General features: G+C 42.9%; 2 protein-coding genes across 8 annotated transcripts; both read left to right on the forward strand.

Moving 5' to 3' along the window:
- The first annotated feature begins 8,008 nt into the window (after positions 1-8,008).
- On the forward strand, positions 8,009-15,607 carry ppc1b (Phosphatidic acid phosphatase type 2 domain-containing protein 1B). Of its 3 annotated transcripts, none has more exons than XM_014167347.2 (8): positions 8,009-8,227; positions 9,273-9,392; positions 10,524-10,632; positions 10,930-11,020; positions 11,952-12,140; positions 12,331-12,501; positions 14,712-14,898; positions 15,356-15,607. In XM_014167347.2, exons 2-8 carry the CDS (start codon positions 9,322-9,324, stop codon positions 15,420-15,422), a joined length of 885 nt encoding a protein of 294 aa, XP_014022822.1. In that variant the 5' UTR covers positions 8,009-8,227; positions 9,273-9,321; the 3' UTR covers positions 15,423-15,607. The 3 variants fall into 3 exon arrangements, with proteins under 3 accessions (XP_014022822.1, XP_014022823.1, NP_001133319.1); XM_014167348.2 differs by having other exon boundaries at positions 8,040-8,344; NM_001139847.1 differs by having other exon boundaries at positions 8,081-8,344; positions 14,712-15,607.
- Positions 15,608-16,165: 558 nt separating this feature from the next.
- On the forward strand, positions 16,166-24,600 carry LOC106583313 (phospholipase DDHD2). Of its 5 annotated transcripts, none has more exons than XM_014167362.2 (18): positions 16,166-16,537; positions 16,819-16,899; positions 17,064-17,218; positions 17,735-17,937; positions 18,722-18,814; positions 18,950-19,067; positions 20,768-20,857; positions 20,974-21,115; positions 21,228-21,436; positions 21,585-21,646; positions 21,759-21,887; positions 21,987-22,076; positions 22,454-22,609; positions 22,894-23,049; positions 23,152-23,257; positions 23,486-23,644; positions 24,001-24,160; positions 24,244-24,600. In XM_014167362.2, the coding sequence occupies exons 3-18, from the start codon at positions 17,083-17,085 to the stop codon at positions 24,308-24,310; spliced, it is 2,076 nt and encodes a 691-aa protein (XP_014022837.1). In that variant the 5' UTR covers positions 16,166-16,537; positions 16,819-16,899; positions 17,064-17,082; the 3' UTR covers positions 24,311-24,600. The 5 variants fall into 5 exon arrangements, with proteins under 5 accessions (XP_014022837.1, XP_014022835.1, XP_045561214.1 ...); XM_014167360.2 differs by having other exon boundaries at positions 16,168-16,537; positions 16,819-16,895; positions 23,486-23,659; XM_045705257.1 differs by having other exon boundaries at positions 16,170-16,537; positions 23,486-23,659.
- The last annotated feature ends 84 nt before the right edge of the window (positions 24,601-24,684 follow it).

Below are 24,684 nucleotides of genomic sequence, written 5' to 3' on the forward strand. Positions count from 1 at the left end.
TGCATTCAGAAAGTATTCAGACCCGTATTCAGACCCGTATTCAGACCCATTCAGACCCATTGGTGACTCCCATGTGGCTCAGTTGGTAGAGCATGGTGTTTGCAATGCCAGGGTTGTGGGTTCGATTCCCACGGGTGACCAGTACGGAGAAAAAAATGTATGCATTCACTACTGTAAGTCGCTCTGGATAAGAGCGTCTGCTAACTGACTCAAATGTAATGTAAATGTAATTGATGTTTTTCCACATTTTGTTACGTTACAGACTTATTCTAAAATTGATTAAATATTTTTTTTTCCTCATCAATCTACACACAATAGCATATAAGGACAAAGCAAAAACATGTTTGCTGTTTTTTAGTTTTTTTACTGAAATATCACATTTACATAAGTATTCAGACCTTTAACTCAGTACTTTGTTGAAGCACCTTTGGCAGCGATTACAGTCTTGAGTCTTCTTGGGTATGACGCTACAAGCTTGGCACACCTGTATTTGGGGACTTTCTCCATTCTTCTCTGCAGATCCTCTCAAGCTCTGTCAGGTTGGATGGGGAGCGTTGTTGCACAGATATTTTCAGGTCTCTCCAAAGATGTTTGATCTGGTTCAAGTCCAGGATCCAGCCACTGCTTTGTAAAAAACTGACTGCTGAACTTGTAGCTACATGTACCATGGTCTCCTCCCCACCAGATGGTCATGACCACCGAAGTCAACTTGAATGACCAGACGGATCTCCCCACGGTTTCACCCTTTATTGGGGATCCAGATTTCCCCAACGGAGATGATAGGGCCTCCTGACCTCAAAATAACCCTGATCACTATGAACCTCCCTTTTCCCTGGATTGTTTTTAATAAATTACCTTTTTGAAAATTCATTCAGACCAGCGCTTTCTGTGTAAAATGCCAATTTCCCCAAAAACAGACGGTTTTCAATTCTGTCTGACAACAGCTCAGATATTTAATGTAGGGTGATGCTTATGGTTTTCATGGCATCAAAGGCGGAATTGCGGTGGCAGAATTTGGGATGACCTGTTGTCATTTCTCAAGGGATATGTTCTTTGTTGGACTGTGATGTTATGCCTTTCATAGAGTCCTGGTATGTCTGCACCCTAACACAAGGCTATTGTATTCCATAACTGTTGATTGTATTTAAATAACTGTTGTGTGAACAATATGATTGTATTATCACCTCAGACTATATAAGGGACATGGAACCATTTCTTCCTTGAGTTCTTCTCTGTGAAATCAAGATAGTATTCCCCTCCAGCTGCTTGATTAAAGATGTTTGTATTATATGTGAGCGGACCAAGTCGTTTGAGGTTGCTCTAAAGCGGAAAGGTGGAATAAACGAGTCAGGGGCAGGTTCTTAATTGAACTAATTTCTCTATTGAGGTATTTCTTTCGTCTCAAACTCTCCAACACAATCAAGGATGATCTCACAATGAAAACACAAATCTTCTTCTTTACAAGAACAAGGAACACAAGGCGAGTATCTTCAAACTATAACAAAAATCACGGGTGCATCACCGCCTTAACGATCCGTTCGTGGACAGCTCCCTTCGGGTGGTGGTCCAGATCCGTGGTGGCCATTCCCAAGAGGTAATTTGTCCTCTTCTTCTCCCTTCCGAAAGGTACGTCCTTTCCTTTGTAGAAGCAAACACTTTTTTCTTCCTCCAGTCTCCCCCACTGCCGGCTCCCTCCTCTCTCTTGTAGGAGAAAGAGAATAGTCATTAGAAAGAGAATAGGTCATTAGAACCGTCAGCTGTGCTTAATTGCCTCTGATCACCTTGACACATGCTGGGCTGGGCTACTCCTTCCACATATATCATTAAATAGTCTCTGCCTTAATCTTTGGATTTAATTTCCCACAAAAGCAGGGATGTGGTTTGACGAACATCATTGCCCACCAATGATAGCACAGAATACAAAGGGAAAACCAGCCACGTCGCGGACACCGATGTCTTGCTTCCGGACAAGCTAAACACCTTCTTCGCCCGCTTTGAGGATAACACAGTGCCACCGATGCAGCCCGCTACCAAGGACTGTGGGATCTCCTTCTCCGTGGCCGACGTCAATAAGACATTTAAGCGTGTTAACCCTCGCAAAGCTGTCGGCCTAGACGGCATCCCTAGCCGCGTCCTCAGAGCATGCGCAGACCAGCTGGCTGGAGTGTTTACAGACATATTCAATCTCTCCCTATCCCAGTCTGTTGTCCCCACATGCTTCAAGATGGCCACCATTGTTCCTGTTCCCTAGAAAGCTAAGGTAACTGAACTAAATGACTATCATCCCGTAGCACTCACTTCTGTCATCATGAAGTGCTTTGAGAGCCTAGTCAAGGATCATATCACCTCTACTTTACCTGACACCCTAGACCCACTTCAATTTGCTTACCGCCCCAATAGATCCACAGACGATGCAATCGCCATCGCACTGCACACTGCCCTATCCCATCTGGACAAGAGAAATACATAGGTAAGAATGCTGTTCATTGACTATAGCTCAACATTCAACACCATAGTACCCTCCACCTCCACTTTGCTGATCCTCAACACTGGGGCCCCACAAGGATACGTGCTCAGCCCCCTCCTGTACTCTCTGTTCACCCATCACTGCGTGGCCACGCACACCTCCAACTCAATCATCAAGTTTGCAGACGACACAGCAGTAGTAGGCCTGATTACCAACAATGAGTGTGGTGCTAGGAAAATAACTTTTCACCAGATGTCAACAAAACAAAGGAGCTGATCGTGGACTTCAGGAAACAGCAGCGGGAGCACCCCCCTATTCACATCGACGAGACCGCAGTGGAGAAGATGGAAAGCTTCAAGTTCCTCGGCGTACACATCACTGACAAACTGAAATGGACAACCCACACAGACAGTGTGGTGAAGAAGGCACAATAGCGCCTCTTCAACCTCAGGAGGCTGTATCACCGCCTGCTACGGCAACTGCTTCTCCCGCAACCGCAGGGCTCGACAGAAGGTGGTGCGGTCTGTCCAAGCAAGCTACCTGCCCTCCAGGACAAGTACAGCACCCGATGTCACAGAAAGGCCAAAAAGATCATCAAGGACAACAACCACCCGAGCCACTGTTCGCCACGTTGTCATCCAGAAGGTGAGGTCAGTACAAGTGCATCATAGCTGGGACCGAGAGACTGAAAAACAGCTTCTATCTTAAGGCCTTCAAACTGTTAAATAGCCATCACTAGCACATTAGAGGCTGCTGCCCTATATACATAGACTTGAAATCACTGGCCACTTTAATAATGGAACACTAGTCACTTTAATAATGTTTACATATTTTGAATTACTCATCTCATATACATATATATATATATATATATATATATATATATATATATATATATATATATATACTGTATTATATCCTATTCTACTGTCTCTTAGTCTATGCCGCTGTGATATTGCTTGTCGAAATATTTATATATTCTTAATTCCATTCCTTTTGCTTTAGATTGTGTGTATTGTTAGATATTACTTGTTGGATATTAGTGCACTGTTGGTGCTAGAAACACAAGCATTTCGCTACACCCGCAAAAACATCAGCTAAACACATGTATGTGACAAATAAAATCTTATTTTATTTGACTTGAAATGCACCATAGATGGGAACACAGACCAATCAGTTGACTTGGGGGGTTGAAAAACAAGTGCCTGTGAGCTTTTCCTGCCAGTGTCCCCTAGCAGCAAAGACGCCAGAGCACTTGTCGGTAAACTGATGAGAGAACATCGGCCCCATGTGTTTGTAACATGTAATAGCTTAATTAATTAATTAAATTGTTTTGCAGTGATTCACACTTTCAGTACATTACAGTACAATATCCTACACATTATATAACATGCTAATGGTATTGTGTGATACTTACTGCACGGTTGACATTTACATACAGTATCTCACAAAAGTGAGTACACCCCTCACATTTTTGTAAATATTTGAGTATATCTTTTCATGTGACAACACTGAAGAAATTACACTTTGCTACAATGTAAAGTAGTGAGTGTACAGCTTGTATAACAGTGTACATTTGCTGTCCCCTCAAAATAACTCAACACACAGCCATTAATGTCTAAACCGCTGGCAACAAAAGTGAGTATACCCCTAAGTGAAAATGTCCAAATTGGGCCCAATTAGCCATTTTCCCTCCCCGGTGTCATGTAACTCGTTAGTGTTACAAGGTCTCAGGTGTGAATGGGGAGCAGTTGGGTTAAATTTGGTGTCATCGCTCTCACACTCCCTCATACTGACTGGTCACTGGAAGTTCAACATGGCACCTCATGGCAAAGAACTCTCTGAGGATCTGAAAAAAAGAATTGTTGCTCTACATAAAGATGGCCTGGGCTATAAGAAGATTGCCAAGACCCTGAAACTGAGCTGCAGCATGGTGGCCAAGACCATACAGCAGTTTAACAGGACAGGTTCCACTCAGAACAGGCCTCGCCATGGTCGACCAAAGAAGTTGAGTGCACGTGCTCAGCGTCATATCCAGAGGTTGTCTTTGGGAAATAGACGTATGAGTGCTGCCAGCATTGCTGCAGAGGTTGAAGGGGTGGGGGGGTCAGCCTGTCAGTGCTCAGACCATACGCCGCACACTGCATCAAATTGGTCTGCATGGCTGTCGTCCCAGAAGGAAGCCTCTTCTAAAGATGATGCACAAGAAAGCCTGCAAACAGTTTGCTGAAGACAAGCAGACTAAGGACATGGATTACTGGAACCATGTCCTGTGGTCTGATGAGACCAAGAAAAACTTATTTGGTTCAGATGGTGTCAAGTGTGTGTGGCGGCAACCAGGTGAGGAGTACAAAGACAAGTGTGTCTTGCCGACAGTCAAGCATGGTGGTGGGAGTGTCATGGTCTGGGGCTGCATGAGTGCTGCCGGCACTGGGGAGCTACAGTTCATTGAGGGAACTATGAATGCCAACATGTACTGTGACATACTGAAGCAAAGCATGATCCCCTCCCTTCGGAGACTGGGCCGCAGGGCAGTATTCCAACATGATAAAGACCCCAAACACACCTCCAAGACGACCACTGCCTTGCTAAAGAAGCTGAGGGTAAAGGTGATGGACTGGCCAAGCATGTCTCCAGACCTAAACCCTATTGAGCATCTGTGGGGCATCCTCAAACGGAAGGTGGAGGAGTGCAAGGTCTCTAACATCCACCAGCTCCGTGATGTCGTCATGGAGGAGTGGAAGAGGACTCCAGTGGCAACCTGTGAAGCTCTGGTGAACTCCATGCCCAAGAGGGTTAAGGCAGTGCTGGAAAATGATGATGGCCACACAAAATATTGACACTTTGGGCCCAATTTGGATATTTTCACTTAGGGGTGTACTCACTTTTGTTGCCAGCGGGTTTAGACATTAATGGCTATGTGTTGTGTTATTTTGAGGGGACAGCAAATTTACACTGTTATACAAGCTGTACACTCACTACTTTACATTGTAGCAAAGTGTAATTTCTTCAGTGTTGTCACATGAAAAGATATACTCAAATATTTACAAAAATGTGAGGGGTGTACTCACTTTTGTGAGATACTGTATGTATGTAATGTCATTTCCCTCTGCTCTACTCTGCTCCGTCGTGCATAAAAACAACCATGCACTGAATCTAGCATTGGGGTATTTTGCTGTCATCTTTTTTGGTTTCTGTGACTACTAACAGAGATTAGAATTCCCCTTAAGCAAACTACTAAACTCTACAGAGGTTGAATAAGGTCAGGAGACACATTCATTGAGAAGACAATAGACAGGAGACACACATGTTAACCCGGTTTGATTTAATTACAGCCTTTGAATGACTGTTTTAAGTAAAGATTTTCTAATCCTCCCGCTTGGTCTGTCGTTACAGAGTTTAGTCTAAAGGTATCGGCTACTTGTCTGTGCCTGAGCACGGGAAAATAAAAAGAGCCTGGAAATGATAACCTGTCAGATAACCTGCAGTAATAAAATGCCTGTACCACTGTATTTAAATGTAGCATGTTTTTGCATGAAAGCAAATACGATATACTGTTCACTGTCCATCAGTACAGTTATTAATATGTGTAATGTGGAGATTTAAGATTAATTAAGTTAATATTCAGTTAAGAGGAATTAACACAATGCTTAGCATATTTATATGTTTTCCCTTTATGTAATACTCATGATTTCTAGTGTTATATTTGGGACAGTCATTTGTGTACAGGTTATTGGTCACTAGACTTGATACTGAATGTTATGGATTGTTTTCATATCTGTTGATATTGATTAACACCAGACTGGAGGTACAAGGACCAAGGCCACTGATTATTATTGTATTCTGTGACACTGTGTGACTCTGCAGATGTTGTGACTTCCTACAAGCTTCCCGGTGGATGTTTACAGAACATTGGTGCTGTTCAATTAGAATATAAAGGTCCACTTAGAGAAGGCGAGAGACATTTTCTCTGCTTCTGTGGTGGAGTTGTCTCCCTGTTGCAACTTCTAATTAAACTGCATTGATTTTGGTTGACTTTATCAATGACTGCTCTCCTTTTTGTTCACCTGGAAATTACTATTACAATGTCGATGTACTGTATTCAAACATAAGGCTCTCTCTCTCTCAGACTAGGCCCTGCTAAAACTAAAGCCCTGTTCAGAGTATTCCTCCAGTGAAGGTGGGTGGTCGGTACAGTAAATTCTGTCCAATCCCAAACTGGGGTGGGAGGAGTGTATCCCTCTGGTGGTTGATTATTTTCATGGACTTGGGTTAAGTTTCCCCGTAGATACTGATCTTGGGTCAGCATTGCATTTTCCAAACTAATGGTTAAAGTTAGGATTGGGGGAGGGGAAGTTGATCCTAGATCTGTACCTAGGTGAAACTTCACCACAGATAGTGGTTGATGCCTTGCATAACCTTTGAGCTTCTGAGTGGCGCAGCCGTCTAAGGCACTGCATCTAAATGCAGTGCCTGGTTTGATCCAGGCTGTATCACAACCAGCTGTGATTGGTTGTCCCATAGGGCGGTGCACAAGTGGCCCAGCGTTGTCTGGGTTAGGGTTTGGCTGGGATAGGCCGTCATTGTAAATAAGAACTTGTTCTTAACTGACTTGCCTGGTTAAATAAAAAAATAAGTGAGATGCCTGGTTGAGCCTGTTTTACTAGTGCTTCAACTGAGAGTTTCAAGTAGTGTTAATCGACATCTGGAATGACATCATATGCCATAGGGGGAGCTACTAGCCTGCAAGAAGATTTCCATAAAACACAGAGTCAATCATGAATTGAAGCTACCTTGGCCAACTTCATGAATTCATTTGACTTCAGATTCATTTTCCTACTCCTTTCTGTGCTCTGTATTAACTGAGATCATTAGGAGGGCCTGATTATTAACATAATAGCCAGATTGGTGTCAGATAACCTGTTCTTATTAACATCACCTGCAAAGCTAACATATGGATTTATTTTAAGATCATCATACCATGGATCATTTAGCTGTTTGATTTTGAAACACATTGAAAAACACATTCATAAATGAAAGAAGAAAAAAAAAACATTCATAAATCTATATTCGTTTGTTGGCCAAAACGTTCAGACGCTACAGACGTTTTCGGGATGTCTCATGGTCTGACAATCACCACTGTAGAACGCCCACCTTCCACCGCAGATGCAGAAGGCCAACAGGCTGTGGTAATTGAGACTCAACCCATGCAACAACAACAAAAAAACATACAGTAGCCCTATCTCTATCTTAAACTGACGGATTTTGATGGGGATTTTTTTTTATTATGTGACAGATTGTTAATGCCCTCTAGGGCCTCAAACAGTAATTTGTGTAGCCTACATCACACGTTCAAGAAAGACAAATACATTGACATTTATTCCAGAAATCAGAAATTGTCCATTACAAACAATGAAGATTGATACAAAAACGTATGTAGGCTACCTGAAAATTCACCTCTGATTATGCCATTTCATTTCATTTGTGTACCAAATTGGTACAACTCAGGCCTGATGAGGTGTGTAGCCTATTCCTCTAGATGTCACTCTAATGTAGTGACAGGCAAGGATTGTATTGTCTTCCGCATTCAGTCAGTTTCATAATGATCCCTTGCATAGCAAGTCGTACCAGAGTTACCTGGTCGGCGCAACAATATTAGTGAAACCATGACTACAGCAGTTTGATATGGTTTTTCTTTCCATCTTTTACCGGAACAGTTCAACAGCCGACGAAGATTGGAATACTTTGATGCGCTCAAAGGTCTGTATACTATACCGCGTAAAAACAAGGGAGTGGGGATAGAACCGGTGAATCCTACTGTATCGTGTTTGCGGATGTACAAGCTAGTATCCAGACAGATGTGATTGTGGCATGCTGGTAAGTATCCTATGAACATTACTCTGTAATCCGATGCATAAACCACCGTAACTCATATATTTGGCTGTCCGCCTGAACTTTGAAGAGCCAAATAATTGGATTTTGGCCGAATTACGCAGTTTACTCATACATGCCGTGCTGTATCAGTAGGCTACGTGTCATGTTTACATTGGGTCCTTATACAGCTTTAATGTTCAACTGCTCTCTCTGCCTGTTGCCCAGGGTTATGTTATGCATGGTATAGCATTATTTAGGCCTAATTTAGTAGTCTGCTAATTTGAAGAAAGTGAAGACTGATGCCACTTTGTTTGGTGGTGGTCCTTGCAATCCGGGATCTTTGGAACGTCCCTTTAAAATGGTAAGAGGTTAGGGTAGGGACGTCCCAAGGAAGCCGGATAGCACTGACCGTTTGGTGATAGTGTAACAGTACACCGTCCCTCTCCTCGCCCCAACCTGGGCTTGCACACATCAACAACTGACACCCACGAAGCATCGTTACCCATCGCGCCACAAAAGCCACAGCCCTTGCAGAGCAAGGGGAACAACTACTTCAGGTCTCAGAGCGAGTGACTTCACCCGAATGAATCGCTATTCGCGCACACCACCGCTAACTAACTAGCCATTTCACATCGGTTACACTAGCAATGCATGGCGGTGGCTTCAGTAGCTGTTTAACAAATTGAAAACAATGTTTATCCATTGATGCATTTAGGAATGTACTTCTTTGCATCATACAGGCAGCGACATGCCATGATGACACTCGCTCACTCACTCATTTACTCACTCACTGACTCACTGATAAAATGTCCGTCAGACTTTTAATAACTATGTTGTAGTCTGACAAAAGGACTTTCAAAGTTGGGCCCTCCTGAATCATCCAACTCTTCTATAGTTTATGACATGTCTCCATTTTCCTCCTGTCCTTTAGGCCCTAAGCAGAACCCCTGGGCTAGTTTGATGACAAGCTAGGCTAGAAGATGAGGAGGAGTCTAAATGACTGTTTCGTCTTTGACGTATTGACCCGTCTACTGTTGTTTGCAGTGTTCTGGTAAGTTGGCGGTTTTTAATGATAGAGATGGAGTATCAAATATATGATTCACTCTGACTCAAGTGGTCTGGACAACAACCTTGATTAATGTTTTGACCAGGGCCCAGGGTCTTGGAGAATGAACAGAGATAGGCTGGCTTTTAAATGTACACAGAGAGCTAACATCAATGACATGCATGTCAATCTCTCCTGGGTCAAAGTAGAGGAGAGATTGACTGCATCACTACTGGGTCAAAGTAGAGGAGAGATTGATTGCATCACTACTTGTCTGTGTGAGAGGTATTGACATGCTGATGGCACCGAGCTGTCTTTTCAAACGACGAGCACACAGCTTAGACACCCATGCATACAGTACTCCACAAGACATGCCACCAGGGGTCTCTTCACAGTCCTCAAGTCCAGAACAGACTCCAGGAAACGCACAGTACTACATAGAGCCATGACTACATGGAACTCTATTCCACATCAAGTAACTCATGCAAGCAGTAAATCAGATTTAAAAACAGATAAAAGGACTCCTTATGGAACAATGCGGACTGTGAAGAGACACACATGCATACGCACACACACACATGCACTCTACACACGTATATTGTACTATTGTTGTATGGTGGTACTATACATTTTGTGCTGTAGATATGTAGTGGTGTAATAATGTTAGATGATGTACTGTTACATTTTTTTGTCTGATGTGCATGAATGTGTTTGGACCCCGGGAAGAGTGGCTGCTGCCTTGACAGCAGCTAATGGTGATCACTGATAAATACAAATGTAACAAGTATTTAAGTAGCTTTCTGGCCTTGAGGGTCAGATTGTTGTGAACTCCTCTGAGTATCGTACCGATCTCACTTGTGCACAAGTTCTGCCTATCAAACCTTTGAAAATTTCAGACGTCTTCGCCTTGTCTTTGCATCCATAATTTCCCCACACCTAAGCAAATCAACGATTCCTAACAGTAGGCTTACAGGAACTTTAGATCCATGTGTATAGGTGCTGTTGCCCAGCCTGGTACCAGATCTGTTTGTGCTGTCTTTACAAGTCCTATGACAATCAATCACCATAGGAGTATATTGGAGCTGTTTCCTTATGTAATAATAGAACAGCTGCCAATGATTCTCTCTGTCCTTTTAGTGTGACGGAGGTGCTACCTCCTTTCTCTCGTGAGATCCAGCCAGAGGAGATGTGGCTCTACAAGTTCCACCATGTGGAGAATGACCTCGTTCCTACCAAACTCATGTTTGTAAGTACCAGTACTACTAATGACAGTCTGCATAACTAACCTCCATAATAACGTATTTACAACAGCCAGCCAAAGAAAATGAACTTCTTCTCAATGGTCTGGTTCCTAACAGGGTCTCTTCCTCTCCAAGTGGAGTTTTTCCTATTGTCACTGTCGCCTTGTAGGCTTGCTCTTTTGGGTCTGCATTTTGTCAAAAGACAGTCTGGTTTCAATATCAAAATGATTATCAGAACAAATTGGATTGAGTAATCTTCATGCACACATACAACTGTTTTTTCCTTTCCCTCTGTCTTGCAGAGCATAGCACTTTTCACCCCTATGGCTGTCATCATGTTGTTTGCCTTCCTGAACAAGACAGAGAAGAGGGACATTAAGGAGGCCTCTCTGGGTAGGTACAGTGTCACGCTCAGAAACCCCTCCTTTCTGCAAAGTAGCTGTAGGCAAACTCAATGGATTTGGACTCCCCTTTAATGCAAGATAACAGTTTAATTAACTACGGTTGAGGGTAAAGGTTTAACCGGGATGTGGACACGAAGCTAGAGTTAGGGTTGTGGTTGAGACTAGGGTTAGGGTAACCTAACATAGCAGGCGTAAAATAAATGCCTAAGCTGCGTTTCTTTCTTTCTGGTCCTGATGAGAAAAAAACAACTGTCAGGGGAGGTTCTCTTCTGCACTGTTTAACCAATCCAGTAAATGTGGAGGAGGAGTTGAGATGGAGCGTCACCTTGTTAACGTCCAAAAGTGGAAGTCGTGTCAAAAGGCACTCTTTCCATTTCCCCTGAAAACCGGATGCATCTTGATATTTTTTTCAGTAATTTTTCAGAGCTGATCTGATTGGTCAAACAATTAGTGAAAAAATATCAGAATTGGCCTGCCTGTCTAAACGCAGCCATAGACAACTTTCAAGGCAATAAATTGTTTCACAAATTATTGACATTTTTAAGAACTAAGATAAGCTTGCTTTTACATGAAAATCTCATATCTACTTTTACTGTAGATAACCCATGAAGATGTTTTGACTCATGATGAGCAACACAGTATGAAGTACAAGACACATTTAAAAAAATATATATTTTTAATGAGTGAGGCAGTCCCAATCCTTTCATATCTTATGGACTAATTTGAAGAGATAGTAAAGTGTTGGAAAGACGTGGGAGATAGGGGAGGGAAAGGGCAGTGGGTCGGAGACGAACAGTGGTCAGTGGCTGTAACCGCTGGACCACATAGGCCAAACAAGAGTCTCTTTCTGCTTGACTTACATGTCAAATATTGTCACGTCATACTACAGAATACGAAAGATGTCTCTGTCTTTCCTTCAGCTGTGACGTTGACTTTGGTACTCAATGGGGTTTTCACCAATGCTATCAAACTGGCAGTGGGCAGGCCGCGGCCAGATTTCTTCTACCGCTGTTTCCCTGATGGTCAGATGAACACGGAGCTGCGATGCAGTGGAGACCCCGACACCGTGGACGAGGGGAGGAAGAGCTTCCCTAGCGGACACTCCTCATGTGAGAGCAGACCTAAAGTCCATGCACGCATGCACACACACACTTTACCAGTAACACTCATGACAGCTGGCGCCAGTTGATGACAACTAACGCAACACTTTTATGTCACAAACCGTTCTTTAGGTCAGCTAACTACATTATACTGTACATATCCAAGACCTTGACCTTTCTCTCTGTGCTGCCTTCTCAGTTGCCTTTGCTGGTCTGGGCTTCACTGCTCTGTATGTGGCGGGGAAGCTGCACTGCTTTAGTCCAGCAGGACGGGGCAAAGCCTGGCGACTCTGTGCCTTCCTCGCCCCTCTCCTCTTTGCCATCCTCATCGCCATGTCCAGGACCTGCGACTACAAGCATCACTGGCAAGGTAGACAGCTTGATAGCTAACGCTCGGCAGAAACTAAAAGAGTTTTGATTGAAGTGTGGAACTAAAGGGTTTGGTAACAATTGGAACATAAATATACAGTGAGCTCCAAAAGTATTGGGACAGTGACACATTGTTTTTGTTTTGGCTCTGTACTCCAGCTCTTTGGATTTGAAATGATACAATGATTATGAGGTAGTGCAGACTGTCAGCTTTAATTTTAGGGTACAGTTTAGGAATTACTTTTTGTACATAGTTCCCCAACAACAAAATGTGTCATTGTCCCAATACTTTTGAAGCTTAATGTGTATATACAGTGCCTTCGGAAAGTATTCAGATCCCTTGACTTTTTCCATATTTTGTTACGTTACAGCCTTATTCTAAAATTGATTAAATCGTTTTTTTCCCTCAATCTACACACAATACCCCATAATGACTAAGCAAAAACAGGTTTTTAGAAATGTTTGCAAATGTATCAAAAAAACAACTGAAATCACATTTACATAAGTATGCAGACCCTTTACTCAGTACTTTATTGAAGCACCTTTGGCAGTGATTATAACCTCGAGTCTACTTGGGTATGACGCTACAAGCTTGGCACACCTGTATTTAGGGAGTTTCTCCCATTCTTCTCTGCAGATCCTCTCAAGCTCTGTCAGTTTGGATGGGGAGCGTCGCTGCACGGCTATTTTCAGGTCTCTCCAGAGATGGTCGATCTGGTTCAAATCCGGGCTCCGGCTGGGTCCCTCAAGGACATTCAGAGACTTGTCCCGAAGCCACTCCTGTGTTGTCTTGGCTGTGTGCTTAGGGTTGTTGTCCTGTTGGAAGGTAAACCTTCACCCCATTCTGAGGTCCTGAGCGCTCTGGAGCAGGTTTTCATAAAGCATCTCTCTCTCTACTTTTCTCTGTTCATCTTTCCCTCGATCCTCACTAGTCTCCCAGTCCCTGCCTTTGAAAAACATCCCACAGCATGATGCTGCCATGCTTCACCGAAGGGACAGTGCCAGGTTTCCTCCGGACCCAATGCTTGGCATTCAGGCCAAAGTGTTCAATCTTGGTTTCATCAGACCAGAGAATCTTGTTTCTCATGGTTTGAGTCCTTTACGTGCCTTTTGGCAAAGTCCAAGTGTCCTGTCATGTGCCATTTACTGAGGAGTGGCTTCCGTCTGGCCACTCTATCATAAAGACCTGATTGCGGGAGTGCTGCAGAGATGGTTGTCCTTCTGGAAGGTTCTCCCATTTCCACAGAGGAACTCTGGAGCGCTGTCAGAGTGACCTCCCTGACCAACGCCCTTTTCCCCCGATTGCTCAGTTTGGCTGGGCGGCCAGCTCTAGGAAGAATCTTGGTGGTTCCAAACTTCTTCCATTTAAAAATGATGGAGGCCACTGTGTTCTTGGGCACCTTCAATGCTGAAGCAATTTTTTGGTACCCTTCCCCAGATCTGTGCCTTGACACAATCTTGTCTCGGAGCTCTACAGACAATTCCTTAGACCTCATGGCTTGGTTTTTGCTCTGACATGCACCGTCAACTGTGGGACCTTTTATATAGACAGGTGTGTGCATTTCCAAATGATGTCCAATCAATGTAATTTATCACAGGTGGACTCCAATCAAGTTGTAGAAACATCTCAAAGATGATCAATGGAAACAGGATGCACCTGAGCTTAATTTCGAGTCTCATAGCAAAGGGTCTGAATACTTATGTAAATAAGGTATTTCTGTTTTTAATTTTTAATAAATTAGCTAACTTTTCTAAAAACCTGTTTTCGCTTTGTCATTATGGGGTATTGTGTCGAGATTTATGCACTGTATATGTCAGAGTTGCATCATGTACGTTTGTGTACAACCCTTATTACCCCTTCTTGATAATTAGTAGTAATAATAATATTATCTCATGTTACAGTAGAAGGTTGACCCCGTTACATTCTCACTGTAATGGGCCTATTGATAAAGTGTTGCCTTATCCGGCATGGCGACTGGCTTTGCTTTGACCTTCAGGCTTTGTCATTGGCTTTCACAAGCCCTGATCAACTTTTGATGTCTTTATTTTCAAAATAATGCCCACCACTATCAACACAACCCCTGTTTCAAGTGTGACAAATTACAATTATATTGGCTGGTTACAGATTATTCATTAATGAACTTCACATTGCGCTAAATTGCTGAAATATAAATGTAAACTGAACATAATTCTAATATTTTTGTTCTCCAGATGTCCTGGTGGGCTCTCTGCTGGGGTTGGTGTTTGCCTGTCTGGGCTACTGGCAGCACTACCCGTCTCTCAGTGACTCAGACAGCCACAGGCCCCTGCTGCACAGGGAAGTAGTCCCGGCAGCACAGGAGCGCAAGCAGCAGGAGCAGCAGGCCCAGCAGGCCAACTCAGGATACCTTCTGCCTCTGTAAGGAGCCCCAGGCCTGCTTCTGTACTGGGTGCATCCCCATAATCTCTCCTTCTTCCTGTAGTGTGCACTCGTGTAATAATTCCCACAAATGTAAAAGCATTGGATTGGTGTATGTGTTTCAAATCCATGAAGGGAAGTGAACAAGTGCACACTTTGGGAGAAAGGAGAGGTTATTGGGACGCTACCTCTCATTTTACTTTCAAATCATGATTAATAAGATTATATGGACAGGGGGGACCTGATCCTAGACCATCAGCCTTATGATTGCAGATCCAGACCTCCACTGTGGAAAAACAAACAACTTTAGTTGGAGAGGAGCGGTACCAAATAGTCTGCTCCTCACTCAATCAGTGCTCTCTGTTGGTCTATTCCAAGAAGATAAACAGTACTACTGTAAAAACAGGGTTGCATTCCCAGGCTGTCATGCTAATATCAATGTTTCTAATCTTTGAAGGACCAATTGTATAGAAGTGAAAGGACCTCCACGGTTACGTTGGATCACAAGTAAGGGAACATGCTAGCACTCTCGGTTTTACAAATCTAAGAGTAATCCAAATCGAATGAGAAAATTCATGAATCATATGGAGTCTTTCTTGATCACTTAAGATGCCAAAATTGGATGTCTCCTTTTTTAATGCACTTACAAATACTGTATGTATAGTACGTTGTTTACAATACTGTGCCAATAAAGTTTGTTACCAGGGAATGTACGGATTCAGCAGACTTTCTTTACATTGTCAAATGTCAATATGGTTTTCTACAGTTTCTGTTAAGTAGGGAACTTCACCCATGCTTTCGCTGAAGCCAGTCGTCCATGTGGTTTATGTTCTACAGCACAGTATGTTAACAGCACAGGAGGGTGGTGGCACCTTAATTGTGGAGGATGGGCTTGTGGTAATGACTGGAGCGGAATTGGTGGAATGGTGTCAAACATGTTTTCAATGTATTTGATGCCGTTCCAGCCATTATTATGAGCCAGCCTCCACTAGTTAACAGCTGGAACATTGTGTCTTATGTAGGAGAAGCAGAACACAGACTGACATCTAGCCTATTCAGTTGCCAAGTAGCCTTTACACTTCAGTCTGTTCTAGATCTGTTGAGATAGAAGTGTAGATATGGCCTGACTGAATTGTCAAGGGTGACACACACACACTAAATATAATTAAACAATAGTTGTAAAGCTTTGCAGATGTTCCCATTCCCCACTCAATGCTTGGAATCCTATTAGCTAAGTATTATTATTGAGTTAAGATTTTTGTAATTTCTGTAGGATTTTGCCAGTGATTTATAGCCTACAGGTTTACTGTTGTGTTGCTACACATCTCTCTATCGTCATGGGAATTGACCTTTGATCTTACTACTGAATCACTAAACCTGTGATGTCATTCAGAACATATGAGTGTTGGGACCTGCTTGCGACAAGTAAAGTGTTTCAGAGGAAAGTCCACCCTGTTGGAAACCTCAACAAACCTTTGTGTCTTTTTGCGTTTAACAATATCTAAATGGTTTGGGATTTTTATATATTCTAAGGAAGACTATTTGCAACTTTCAACAGAGAGAGAGATCCTAGAGATCCACTCAGGAGGAACTGCCATATTTCATAGAGACATACTGTAACATTAGCTGTACATTGAAGGTATGTAGCTATTTCTGATGTCTGCTCTCTACTTCAAAGAATGTTAGTTGTAATAGTATAAGTGATGAATTACTATATTCACTCCCAGCACCATGGTTAAGTGTCGAGTTCCAAGGTAAACAAACCTTCCCATTATGTTGTGAGATGGTATGCACAATCTATCCATAGATACTAAAGATCCAGATGTCAGTTCCTCTATAGCATCTAAAACAATGATATTTTCCCTGAACCCTAGCACCAGATGAATGTGTAAATACTAGAATTATGTTTGTGCCTCACAGGTAGCATGTTAAAGCTTACTGGGTGACCAACCTCAGCCTATCAAATTACACCTCTGTCTTCATACAGTAGTCAGACAGTAGGTGAGCTTGTTTTTCATTTATTCATGTCGTTCTGTTCTTTAAAAGCAGACAAAAAATATGGAAGTCCCCTATGGGGAAAATCTAAGAAATCTATTTAATTATTTTATATTATTTTCTGTCCTACTCTATTCTAATATATTCTATTTACTCCCACTCTCACATAGCTTCACTGATCTATCTGCCATGGAAGGTGTGACAGGTGTATATGAGCCGGTGCAGCACCATTGGTTCCACTGCCAGAATCCAGTGGACTGTAGAAGCTCCTGGATCCCATTCAGCAGAGAGGATTCTCTACGGCTGGAGGAGACACACAAACATGGCATGAGACTATTCATCACACTTTTACAAATACACATTTAATACAATACACATTACACTAATACACATGTAATACACATTAAATGTTCATGAATGAGTTTATTTATACAGAGGGAAATCATTTAAAATGTCAAGTATACAGTTAAAAACATACCGGTATACAGTTAAAGACATTGTTCTTGTATTGTTACCACTCTATACCACAATGTATGTGATGTAGTACCCCGAAACAAGAATATAACTCAATCCTACTTCTGAGTGAACCATTGTTCATGCAATAGAGCCTTATTAAGATAATGGTAGCACTTTACATTAGATCATGGAATAAAGTGGTAATAGCCTGGTAGTAGAATGGTAACACATTGTAGTTACTCACAATTTTGAGTTGAATTTAATGTAAATATTATTTGTCCAGATAACCCTTAATTCCAGTTGAATGAAGTGATCCCTGATGATAACAGCAATGATAAAGATGATTATAATGATATCCTCATAATTGTTGGTTTGCTCCTAACAGGGGAGACCAGTGGGGAGGGAGAAGTGGAGGTGGTGGTAGCCACAGAAGGGAGGCGTTTCGACGTGAGGCTGAAGGAGAGGAGGTGCTTTGCGGTGTACTGGGAGCAGCCCCCCTTGGAGGTAAGGCGCTGCTCCTGGTTCCACAAAGGAGACAAGGACATCTCCTACACCCCTTACCCAGAGGACACCAGCCTAGTCCTGGAGGTAGGACACAGTCTTTAATGGCACCCTGGTGCCTATATAGTACACAGGGCCCTGGTCAAAAGTAATGCTCTACTGTATATAGGGAATAGGCTGCCATATCAGATTCACACGTCATTACAAAGTGATATATCTTCCCTGTTACCTTGCTGTTTATCTTAGTACCTTAGTATTGTGGGGCCAGTATTTACTTATTTCTACAGTCTGAAGAGGTATACTGCAGATGTCACGTCCTGACCAGCAGAGGGTGTAGTTGTGTAGTATTTTGGTCAGGACGTGGCAGAAGATGTCTGTGTATATTTGTTCTGGGTTGTATGTTTCTATGTTGGTCTGTGTGGCTCCCGATCAGGGACAGCTGGTTATCGTTGTTCCTGATTGGGAGTCATATATTAGGTGTGTGTTTTTCACTTGGGTTTGTGGGTTGTTGCGCTAGCACTGCTATTATTTTTATGTATAGCCTGTTAGCCTGTCGTGAGTCGTTCTTGTTTATTGTTTTCCGTGTTTGCGTTATTCTTTATCATTAAAGATGAGTATCCACATCCCGCTTGCATTTTGGTCATCCATTCCCAACGACAGCCGTTACAGCAGATTGGTAATGACCTTGTTAGTTAATCTGTCAATTTATCAAACCTTGATAACATTGTCAACAACATAGTATGACTGACTGGATTTCAACCCGAGTCAACTGCACGCACCAAGACTTGCGCTAACTACCCGAGCTAATGCCTGGAGGGCAGGAGACGCGGGTTCGAACCCCAGTCCGTTACATTTGTATCACTGTATTCAGGAGGCCTACATGATGGCAGTGAAGCTGAATGACTGGAAGAAGAAGAAGATAGAATTCCCCACTGGAGAAACGGTGGTGTTGCACAGCCCTACGGTATGACTCCCCATTCATAATTACAATTAGCCCCCTGTAGTATACTGTTTGTCTGTAAAGACCAGGCCAATATTGCGCTGTAAAATAGAACTTATGTAACTCAAGAGTTTATCGACCTTGCTCTGTCTCCGATAGCTTATGACACAGCAACAGACAATCCCCTTGAAGGACTGGATAAGCCTCCCCTCTGAGCAGAGTCAACCCAGGACGGTCAAGAGGGGGCTGGAGGGTATTAGAGTAGAGTTACCTGAAGGTAAGCCCTCAAATGTATGAGCCAGGCCTCCCCTCTTCACTGAGGGCTTTAATTTCTACAGCTCTGTGTAAGATGGTCGCTCCTGTACTGTACTACCATGTGTATTAAATGCCAACAGTACTGGTAATTGGCCTGAACAACAGATACTGCATTGTGTACGGAGATCTCAGGTTTTTAGAACCTCTTATTCATTCGAGGATAATTTACAGTACATGTTGATAATTACATGACAAATGACAATTCCTTACACAGTATGCAGTGTATTCAGAAAGTATTCAGACCCCCTGACCTTTTCCACATTTTGTTACGTTACAACCTTATTCTAAAATTGCTTAAAATGTTGTTGTTTTTCTTATCAATCTACACACGATACCCCATAATGACAAAGCAATAACAGGTTTCTAGAAATGTTAGCAAATGTATATAAAAAATATAAAAAATACGTAAATATCACATTTACATAAGTATTCAGACCCTTTACTCAGTACTTTGTTGAAGCACCTTTGGCAGCGATTACAGCCTCAAGTCTTCTTGGGTATGACGCTACAAGCTTGGCACACCTGTATTTGGAGAGTTTCTCAAATTCCTCTCTGCAGATCCTCTCAAGCTCTGTCAGGTTGGATGCGGAGCGTGTCCACTCAAGGACATTCAGAGACTTGTCGTGAAGCCACTCCTGCGTTGTCTTGGCTGTGTGCTTAGGGTTGTTGTCCTGTTGAAAGGTGAACCTTCGCCCCAGTCTGAGGTCCTGAGCGCTCTGGAGCAGGTTTTCATCAAGGATCTCTCTGGACTTTGCTCCATTCATCTTTCCCTCAATCCTGACTAGTCTCCCAGTCCCTGCCTTTGAAAAACATCCCCACAGCATGATGCTGCCACCACCATGCTTCACCGTAGGGATGTGCCAGGAATCTTGTTTCTCATGGTCCGAGAGTCTTTAGGTGCCTTTTGGCAAACTCCAAGTGGGCTGTCATGTGCCTTTTACTGAGGAGTGGCTTCCGTATGGCCACTCTACCATAAAGGCCTGATTGGTGGAGTGCTGCAGAGATGTTTGTCCTTCTGGACGGTTCTCCCATCTCCACAGAGGAACTCTAGAGCTCTGTCAGAGTGACCATAGGGTTCTTGGTCCCCTCCCTGATCAAGGCCCTTCTCCTCTGATTGCTCAGTTTGGCCAGGCGGCCAACTCTAGGAAGGGTTTTGGTGGTTCCAAATTTCTTCCATTTAAGATTGATGGAGGCCACTGTGTTCTTGGGGAGCTTCAATGCTGCAGACATTTACCCTTCCCCAGATCTGTGCCTCAACTCAATTCTGTCTCGGAGCTCTACGGACAATTCCTTCGACCTCATGGCTTGGTTTTTGCTCTGACATACACTGTCAACTGTGGGACCTTATATAGACAGGTGTGTGCCTTTCCAAATCATGTCCAATCAATGGAATTTATCACAGGTGGATTCCAATGATTTAATATCCACCTGAGCTCAATTTTGAGTCTCATAGCAAAGGGTCTGAATACTTACGTAAATAAAGTGTTTCTGTTTTTTATTTGTAATACATTTGCAAAAAGAGGTATTGTGTGTAGATTGCTGAGGAAAATGTAATATTTAACCCATTTTAGAATAAGGCTGTAACATAACAAAATGTGGAAAAAGTCAAGGGGTCTGAATACTTTCCGAAGGCCCTGTACATTATTTGTGTTGGGTTTTCAGGAGAACCTGACCAAGTGGACCACCTTGTGTTCATGGTGCATGGCATTGGACCAACCTGTGACATCCAGCTGCGTGGGGTCATTCAGTGTGGTGTGTAGAACCTTTGATTCTTAACCCTTTACCGGCCTTCAGATTTTTTCATAGAAATACAGCTAAATTAATGAATGCCCTCCCTTCTCTCTTTTGGCCCTCTCTCCCCCATGTAGTGAATGATTTCCGGGGTGCCTCTCTCAGCCTACTGAGCAGTCACTTCAAGCAGAGTCAAGATGGGACCCGCATGGGCCGTGTTGAGTTCCTGCCAGTCGACTGGCACCGGGTGCTACATGGTGATGCCACTGGGGTGGACGAGTAAGGTCTTGGACACACACACTCTCTCTCGCGCTCATTCTCTCTTTCTCTCTCTCTTCTTCTCTCTCTCTCTTAAAAACACACTTTGACACTCAACCCACCCTCCATACAGCGATATCCAGAGAATCACCCTGCCCAGCATCAGTCGTCTGCGTCAGTTCAGCAACAGCACGGTGTTGGACCTGTTCTTCTACAACAGCCCCACATACTGCCAGACCATCATAGACACTGTGGCCTCAGAGATCAACCGCCTCCACCAAGTCTTCCTCCAGCGACACCCACAATTCACCGGGGCAGTGTCACTGGCTGGACACAGTCTGGGTCAGTACCTCATGGACCTCTCCTAACGTTTTAAAGCCACTCCTAACTTTTTCCTCTCTCTCTCTCTCTATTTAGTCTTTATTTAGACAAGGCTAGAATTGATAACCATTATAGTAAGTTGTATTCTTTATTTATATGACTTTTCTAGGTTCTCTGATCCTCTTTGACCTTCTGACAAATCAAGAAAGAAGGAACACAGATGAAAATGGAGTAAGTAACAGGCTACTGCCAAAATGTACAACTCCATTTTGGTCATGGCCACAACCACCAGCATTTTTATTCTAATTAGCTTGATGTTAATCCTATATGTCTTGTGCTTCAGAGTAGCGTCAGCAGTCCAAGTGAAGCAACCCCATTAGACTTTGAGAGCTTTGAGGACACACTTAGGAACTTTGGATTGGGCAAGTATGTCCAAATGCTTACAAAGGAGCAGATGGACTTAGAATCACTGGTAAGCATGTGCGTGTGTGTATGCATATGTGTGTGTGTGTGTATATATGTGTGTGTGTGACTGTCTAACGACTGTTTGTGTCATCTATCTATTCACTAGGGGCTGTGTTCAGAGACATTCTTCAAGGACTTGGGAATACCCTTGGGGCCTCGCAAGAAGATCATGTACTTGTTGAAGAGATGGAGAGGGGTATATGACCTATCTCTCATTCACATCCAAATGGATTCAGTCATTGCACATAAACACCATGTGAAATTATTCCCCAGTGTTCAAAATCTTTGATCTAACATTCCAGTCTATTGGATCCATTGTGCATAGCTTCCTGTCTGTCTCGGCCATGACAATATTCCATCCTAACTGTTTGTAAAAGGCTGGAAGCTGGAAGTAGCAGCCTGATAGTTTCAGGTTGTGTCCCAAAAAATACAATTTTCCTTACATAGGGCACTACTTGGGTCCTGATCAAAAGAAGTGCACTATGTAGGGAATAGGATGCCATTTGTGATGTAGGCTCATTGTTGAGATTGTTATTGGAGCTCCTCTCTCTCTCGCTCTCTCCTTTGGCCCAGCAGCAGGAATCCAGGACAGGAACTTCACACCCTGTTCCTGGCATCCCCGGCATTGCCGGTGTGTATTCCCATGTCCAAGAACACCCGACCCTCCTTTCAGGCACCCCCTCCACCAGCCCAGTGGATTACAAGTACTTTGACGTTGGCATTGGCCAGGTAAACAAACAACAGTGACAGCATTCTGTTACATGTACACAGGAATTTTCTCTGTCTCCCTCCCTGTCCTCCAATCACAATGATGGAATGTCTTAATAGTGTCTTAACGCAGTTAGCATGAGGCCCAACTAATACAACTGAAAATCTACTTCAATTAAATGTTTAATTTCATTTGAAAATGTTGGTACATTTTGATATCCATCCTTAGTTACAGAAAATGCTGAATGTACATATGGCGCATACTGAATTACTATTAACCATTAACCCCTTCCTTTCCTTCCCAGGTGTCCATCGTGTACCCTCAGCTGGCCTTCCAGCCACAGGCCTTCTTTGCCTTGGGCTCTCCTATAGGAATGTTCCTCACTGTGCGCGGCCTGAAGAGGATCGACCCCAAATACAGCCTCCCCACCTGCAAAAGCTTCTACAACATCTTCCATCCAGTATGTTTATGGATCATACGTTATGAATATTTAATGGGGCTGAAGTTCATCTAAGTCATGAATATTCATAACGACCTGACTATGTGTTCTTCTTCGATGCAGTTTGACCCGGTGGCCTGTAGGATTGAGCCCATGGTGGTGTTTCCAGAGGTGGACTTGCCCCCCATACTGATCCCACATCACAAGGGCAGGAAGAGGATGCATCTTGGTGAGACCTGAGACATAAAGCTTTGATCTGGACGTTACAGAAACATTTCAAGAAATATGTCATGAGCTTTTTGTTAGGACCCTTAGGGAGCATTGCTAAAGCTCTGACCTGTCTGATAATGTACAAACACTGCCCTTCAATGAAGACATTGTTTTTATCCAGTGACAGTGTGAAAGCTTTCCTCCACCATCCCATGCAGTGACCCTGTGTTGATATTGTGTCCCTCAGAGCTGAAAGACAGTTTGAAGCGAGTCAGCTCAGATCTACTGCTCTCCATCAGTACTGTCCGTGGTGTGTGGCAGACCCTCACCATGCTACCTGTCAACACACTACCCCTGGTGGCCGGGGTAGGAACCACAGCTGCACTGCCACCTCAGGAGTCAGAAGGTGAGAGACCAGTGTGTAAGTCATTTAATTCATTTAATTCATTCATTCATTAGGAACCATGTGTAATGTTTTGACATACATGCATTACTTTATTCTTCATAGTCTAAAAAACAAATGTCACTGTTTTTAATGTAGTAATTATAGTGTAACTACACAGGTACCCTTTAAGATCAACGTAATGTAACATGATGTAAATATGGTTACATTTATGTGTAATATGTTCTTTGTGTGGCATGTTTTTTGTATGTACTATGTGTATTTTTATCATGTTACCCCTGTCTGCAACCAAATTTCCCTCTGGGGACAATAAACTTTGAACTGTGTTACCTGAATGTTCCCTCAATACTCTTTTCCAGGTAGTGGGGCCCCAAATGGTACAGTCTCACCTACAGAGATGAGGAATATCAGTGTTGGAATGTTGAATGGCGGACGTCGGTTTGATTACGTCCTTCAGGAGAAACCCCTAGAGAGCTTCAACGAGTATCTGTTTGCCATTCAGAGCCATCTCTGCTACTGGTAAGAACAACTGAGTAAGGGTTTGTATCTTACATGTTTTCTTTAGCTTTCTGCGGTATCACATGTTTTCTTTTGTGTTTCAGGGATTCCGAGGATACTGTGCTGCTGCTTTTGAGGGAAATCTATGAGGGGAAGGGAATTCTTCTCTAGCATCTCCAAATGTCAATGTAAATGATGGAGCTTATGAGTTGTGTATAATGCTTGTAATACAGGAGACTCTGGAAGCATGCTACAGTATGCATCACATTTGTTTGATTTCATTATAAAAAATGGTTTAGTGTATTGAGGCTTTTGTTAAATGCACTTTAAATAAATTGTGATTTGATGCACCGTTCGCATTAGAATGCATTTTAAATGTACTTTGATTTTGGGCTCATTGTAGTTTGTTTACAAACATGGAAAATGTGACTAACTCTTCATTAAAGGTGTTATTCTCATTATTCACACTTTTTTAAAATGATATAGGCCTATACAGCAATTTACCACCATATATGTGTGTGTGTGTGTGTGTGTGTGTGTGTGTG

Source organism: Salmo salar, chromosome ssa22 (genome assembly GCF_905237065.1).
Source record: "Salmo salar chromosome ssa22, Ssal_v3.1, whole genome shotgun sequence".
Lineage (NCBI taxonomy): Eukaryota > Metazoa > Chordata > Actinopteri > Salmoniformes > Salmonidae > Salmo > Salmo salar.